Source organism: Pundamilia nyererei, unplaced genomic scaffold (assembly GCF_000239375.1).
Source record: "Pundamilia nyererei isolate P.nyererei 1_Seehausen unplaced genomic scaffold, PunNye1.0 scaffold00012, whole genome shotgun sequence".
Classification (NCBI taxonomy): Eukaryota; Metazoa; Chordata; class Actinopteri; order Cichliformes; family Cichlidae; genus Pundamilia; species Pundamilia nyererei.
This window is the reverse complement of record NW_005187413.1, coordinates 1,526,200-1,532,870: the sequence shown is the minus strand read 5'-3', so window position 1 is coordinate 1,532,870 and position 6,671 is coordinate 1,526,200. Positions and strand designations below refer to the sequence as shown.

General features: G+C 38.3%; 1 protein-coding gene across 1 annotated transcript in view; it reads left to right on the top strand.

Annotated features, from left to right (window-relative positions):
- Nucleotides 1-313: 313 nt before the first annotated feature.
- The window catches only part of raly (RALY heterogeneous nuclear ribonucleoprotein), a 50,900-nt gene continuing 44,542 nt past the window's right edge, over nucleotides 314-6,671 (top strand). Inside the window, exons 1-3 of the mRNA XM_013908560.1 lie at nucleotides 314-569; nucleotides 5,358-5,427; nucleotides 6,507-6,554. Of these exons, the coding sequence (XP_013764014.1) occupies nucleotides 314-569; nucleotides 5,358-5,427; nucleotides 6,507-6,554 (374 nt within the window). The remainder of the gene's footprint in view (nucleotides 570-5,357; nucleotides 5,428-6,506; nucleotides 6,555-6,671) is intronic.

Here is a 6,671-nt window from a genome sequence, read left to right as displayed (position 1 = left end):
GTAATTGGTTGCTATTGTGTGGAGAAATACATACATATACAGCTGTTGTCTGTGTTTTTGATGGGACATCAGTCTACCCTGAATTTAGTGTGTTGAAAAGGAAGAATGTTGGTAAAGAAATAAGCATTTACCTCTTTGCTCAGTTATGAGAATAATTCTTAAATGTCTGTCAGTGAGACTCCTGCAGCTGTCCTCTATTATCTGTCACTGAAACTGAAAATGTATCTTCTCTCTCTCCAGATACTTGTCTGTCTACATTGCTGCCTTCCAATCCATCCATTTGGCACTTACCTCCATCGCCATTCTCTCCAGGATGTCACTGAAGGTACAGACCAGTAATGTGACCAACAAGACAGACCCAAAGTCCATCAATTCACGGGTGTTTATTGGCAACCTGAATACAGCGGTGGTCAAGAAGTCTGATGTTGAGAGCATCTTTTCCAAGTATGGCCGTGTGCTCGGCTGTTCTGTGCACAAGGGCTATGCCTTTGTCCAGTACGCCAGTGAGAGGCATGCCAGGGGAGCTGTGATTGGTGAGAACGGCAGGGTGCTGGCAGGACAAACACTCGGTGAGTTGATGTGAAACAGCATGTGAATTGTAGTTTTACTTAATAAAAAAAGATGAATAAAACTTGACTTTTAGGACTTCCACATTGCGAAAAGACACTGTTGGTCTATTGGATTAGATATTCAGCTGAAGCTTGTAACCCACAAAAGGATTGATAGATTAATGGCTTCAGAATCTACAGTTTTGTTATAATAAAACTAACATCCAGCAGCTCTGACTACAACAAAACTCTCTAACCTGTGACAACCCTTAAGCATCATTACATTCAATTACCTCTTTAGTCTGTCTGTCTCTCTCTCATATTTTTTTGTTTTTGCTATTGCGGAGGAAAAACCATATCAGAGGAGCAAAAACAGTTAAGCGGAGTGTGCCTTTAAGCTGCTGGAGTGATTTTCTCCCCCTGCCTGGTCCCCCGGCGAAGCAGGAAGAGACAAACTGTCAGTGAGCTGGTGTGAAGAACTCGACTGGTTTATGCTCAGTCACTGCAGGGCTTCAAGCACATTTCTTTAATAGCTTCTCTCAGTGCGGCGTGTGCGAGAACGAGAATGTACGTGAATGAGTGCAACTGAAAGAAGCATTTCTGTGCGTGTGTGTGTGTGTGTGTGTGTGTGTGTGTGTTTATGTGTAATGGAGGATAAAGCTGTGACAGCTAAGGGGCCTCTAAGTGATGCTCTCTGCACCTCTGCAGCTTTTGTGTAGGTGTGCGTGTGTTGCTGTAGAAATCATATAAAAGCCATCTTCTTTTTCTGTACCAAATATCTTTTCATTCTCTTATCCTGTCTGTTTCCCCCTCTCTGGGACACTTTTTAAACATGGCCACTACCTTAGGGATTCAGTTTCCTTTTTAACAGAAGACTCAAACAATACATCCAATGACATGAAGACAGTTTATGTTGAAACTGTCAAAAGACAAACTCTGCTAACAGACTGCTTGAAAAAATAGTCATAAAAAAGCAAAAAAAATGTGCAATACAGCAGAAAAAAGAAAATCATCATAAGAAGAATCATGCAATTTTCAGACACAGTAAAATTAACAGTTCACCTGTAAAACGACCACTCACTAGAATGGGTTTCAGGAGACTTGGGCAGCCTGAGGTCTACAAAACAAGCTGTAGTCCTCGAATTCTTAAATCATATGAATTTCCAAATATTTTCTAAATATGACAATATTCCTGAATCATGGTCAGTAACATCACAAAATCAGTTATGCAGCAATTAAAAATGCCCCATGAGGTTTGCTTTTGTACATTTTAACACACGTGCAACATGTTTGTCAGTTATCAAAACCATTAGTTTTTAAATTCATGGGGAACATACGTATATACATATACATGAAGTAGATTGCACTCATCCTGTTTGTTTCCAACTATTTAAATGTTAAATTAAAAAAAGTAAATCAATAAGCAGAATATAGAATTTGGCTGATATATGTAGCTGCCATAACTTTGCTTATAGCTAACTTTATCTGCACAGTATTAGTTAGTTTGTAAGAATTCAAAACAAATTATAATAAATAAACTCTATAAAAATAATCAGCATGGATTACTTCACATATGCAGGCATAACCACATATTATTATTACAAGAATTTATGTATAATTATGTCGTCCGAAAGTGTTTTCATAAAATCTGGTGTCACCTTTCTCTTCTCAGTCTAGTCCAGCGAGGTAGGGAGGAATCAGTAAGCTGGTTTAATACTCACCTAAGGCACAAAGAGTACTGTACAAGGTATTTGCCTCAGTGTTGTCCTCAAACTTCTGTAAACACTGTAAAACATGAGAAAAAACCCAGCATGTTGTGTCATCAAACTAATATTTTGACCTTTTGCTTTAGATAAAAAGACAAAGTTAGTGCTCCACCCAAGGTTATCATATCAGCTGAGAGTAGTATTGATTCATAAACCACTATTCTAACAAACTACTAATTTTAATGCGCTGATCAGCTGACATGAGGTGTTTTTACAGACTGAAATGACTTGCTCCTCAAAGGGGCATTGTGTGTGTGTGTGTGTGTGTGTGTGCTTGTGTTTCCCTTACAGGCTTCCTCTTTAAATAGCAGGACCTACAGGTAAAGTCAGTGAGGCATATGGAGCAGCAGGTAAACTGCGTGTGTGCGTGCTTGCACAGTTTTTCACTAGGTCATAGAGGGGAGGGTATGTGTGTTTGTGTGTTTCCTGCAAACCAATGGACTCCAACCATTTTCACACCTGGCTGGAGTCACAGTTCTGGATCACTGCCTCAAACTCACACACACACTCACACACACACACACAGGCACGTGCACACTCTCCTTCACGGTGAAGTTAAAAGGCTTGAATCTGTAGCCTCTGGTTGCTGAAAACTCACTTTCTGTCCTCATCCTCGCTCCATCCTGTTATTATCCTCAGTGGATGCTTTTTCTTCATCTTTCTTCATCTCTGTCTTCATATTTCAACATTTCTAAGATAAAAACAATTGTCTGCGAAATTTAGTAACTCCGTGTTTTCCATCACTGTAAAATGTACAGGTTTGTTTTAGGCGATAAGACCTCATGTAAGTTCAGAAATGTTACATCTGCCTTCGTAGTATTTGCTACAATTTGCTTATCCGTCAACTTCAAATCCTTTTATATACTTTTCAACTTGTGGTGATGTCTTTATGCTTCAAGTGCTGCCTGCACTACATACAATTTAACAAGACAGGAGCATCACCTTATATTCAAGCAGAGGAGGATTTAAGGGGGGCTGGTATTGTATGACTAGCATCAGCTGCTTTTTTTAGTAGCTCACAGGCACTGGCTCATTAGCAGTTTGTTGATTAACAATCATACTCAAGCAGATGAACAGAACGGCCAGTATGAGCTTAGACTGTTTGCTCTCCTAAAATGCTCGTGTCACCAGCTTCCTCTGTAACCAGCCCAAACAGCTCTCCATGTAACATTTTGTTTCTGCCTTAACTCACACTGCATTACAATAATGTTATTAAAACTACAATATTATTACATATTGTTTTATCTGATTCTTTATTTAATATTTCTGATTTTAGCAACGTGCTATGTATCCTCTCCTTGTAGTCAAATACGATCACAAACTAGTGCTAGTAGTTTTGCAGAACTGAGATCACAATATTATTGATTTATTACTAATTTAGCTTAAGCAACAGCAATTTTAAACTAGCTGGTTTTCAGCAACTTTTAATTTCTTTTATATTTGAGTGTATTTTACTGCTTTACTGCATTTGTCTGAATTTTTACTTCAGTAAACTTTACAATCTAAAGATACTTTGGAGAGTGAAAAACCCACGTGAACACTGCACATCAAACCTGAAGAGGTATTTTCCCAAGTTGCCAGTAATTTTTGCTTGGAAATATCTAAATATCTCACTAATTTGTGAGAGGCTGCAGTATCAGTGCTTGATTCCGAGTTCTGGGTTCCAGTCTGATACAAATCTGCTGAAGCCTTTTCGTCTGTATGGAGTTTGTTTCCTCCAGTTTTGTAAGGCTTTCATAGAGATGCTCTGGTTTACTCCTACAACTAGAAAGTAAATGCTGTTCTGTGATAGACTGGTGAGCTGTGGTGCTCCGTGACCCACTGCATGCTGGAATTGACTCTGGTGCTCTGGTGACCTTGAACCATGAAGTGATTTAGAAATGGATGGATGGTGATTCATCAGTGCAAGTTCTGTTTTCCCCCTCTGTTAGCAGACTAGCCATTAACCACCAGACTACCCATGCTGGGTGGAACTAAAGCAAATGAGTTCTAATAGTCTGTTAAATTTAAGACCACAACGTAGGAATCAGCTCATGACATTTTCATCATTCATAATGACAGATCCTTTGTTTTCCTTTCACTGTGTAATTAACAACACAAATTTGAACCAAAAAAAAGAAAACCTTCTCAACAAACTGTCTTTAATAATCTTACAGTGAGGACGCTTTGTTCTTAGTTTCTCTACTATTCCCCCCCCCCCAATTCATTCAAATCATTTTGCCTCCTGAAAACATACATATTCCATTAATCCTAACTTGGTGTAATTAAGTTTTCATTTAGTTGATCATAATTACTATTGCAGTATTTACAAAACATTAGAAGAACACAACAAATATTTCAGGACTTGAGGGGAGAAAAGTGATTTACAGATTATAGTTGTTGCCTCAAAGGAAGATGATAATGGGTTAAAACATGCTTTCCAAGGTTTGTTTGGTTGTCAGTCTGTCTTTGTTAGACCTATGGTTGACAGACAACCTCTTCAGGGTATAGCCTGCTTTTATCCCAGTCAGCTGAAATCAGGCCCTCCACGTCTTTAACTGGATGTCTGATTCAGAAAGTTTGCTGACAGTTTCTTTCTTTTTTCATTTTCTTTCATTTTATTTGGCCTACAAAGCAGCTACATATATTTTTAATTGCTTCTACAACCATGTAATTATTGTAGAGCATGTACTTTGGATGTACTGTTATATTCCTTTTTGACATAAGAGAATGAGCGAAGTAACAAACACAGCTGAGGGGTTAGTTTCTTGTTTTTTTCCCCTCCCCTTCTGTACAGTAAGGGGAACTGACCTAACAGCTGGCACTGTTATTGTTGTAAAATAGCTCAACAGCTACCTCTAGTGGAAGTTACAAGATAACACAGGAACTGTCTTAGATCTAAGTTAAAGGCACAGTTAAAGGTACAGATAGGGTTACTGTTTTGTGATCTAGCTACAATACTTTTTAATGATCGATTAATATAATTTTATTTGGTAGTTAACAGAGTGTTTGTTCTTTTATATATATATATATATAAATATATATATACATATATATATTCCAGATATCAACATGGCGGGAGAGCCAAAGCCCAGACCCAAAGGCCTGAAACGATCAGCAGCTTCTCTCTACAGGTACACACTGCTATTTATCAGACTTATTGATTATTTGATTAATGTGTCACTCAAATTCCTAAGCAGCTCTTTGAGTGTTTCGGGAACTTGCTAAAAAAGCTTCTTTTTAAGGCCAAGGGATTGATTAGGAAGTAATGTGACCACAAACGGTATAGGTACATAAACCAATGCACACACACACACACAAGGAAAGTTGTAGTATAGCATCAAAACCACCTACAATGCATAACAGCAATTTTCCTTGTGGGATCAATAAAGTTTCTATCTATCAATTTGTAATAAACCCACAGCAGACCTCGTGCTTTTCAGCACTTTATTCACAGTTGCTTGTTTACACACTGGCTGCAGCTGTTCAGCTCACAGCCACATACTCCAACAACAACAACACTCAGGACCCAGCACAGCCTCACAGCCTTTTAATACAGGTGCGGCGTGATAACTAATGGCGCTCAGGTGTGTCCGCCTCACCGCAGAATATCCACCGACCACGCCCTGCCGCACTATCTATAAAGAAGTAATGAGGATTAAGAAATCCTTATTAAAGTCTGTTCTGAATGATTTTATTTTATAGTCTTTTCTTTATATTTAAATTGGTGCAGAGTCATGTTGTACGTCACTCTACCATTTAAACCTGTCATTGTCTGAATACTAATGTAGGCTCATAGCTACCAACTGTCATACTGTGACGCTGGTCATTTTTAGTGATAAAAGGAACAGGTTTATTTTTCGACCTGCTGCTCTTCACTCTGCTTCTCAGGACATGCTAACAGACTGTGGATGCTAACAGTAATTTTAAAATATGTGTCATAAATGCACTCTTGGCCTCTAGCAGTCTGTTTGAAGATCTATTGTCTCTTGTTTTATCTCTGGTTTGAGTACCTTTTGTCTGTTTTTCTGGTTTCTTTCCCACACAGATTGTAACTATTTTATACACTCTTATTTTTCATTTGTATTTTTAACTATAAACTGCATTGAAAACCTTTTTTTTTGTCATATTATGGTGCTTTATATGCAGTTTCATGCTCATGTAATGAAAAATACTCTATGACTCTATGTTGTGCTGTGCTTTTTCTACCCAGCGGCTATGAGTTTGATTATGACTACTACAGAGAAGACTTCTATGACAGGTAACACATGGACTGTTTTCAGCTGTCAGCAACAGGTTAATCATGATAACCCATTTAGGTAACACATGGACATCTCTATCCAGCAGTAACAGAGAAAGTATGGTTTTTAGGCCTTTT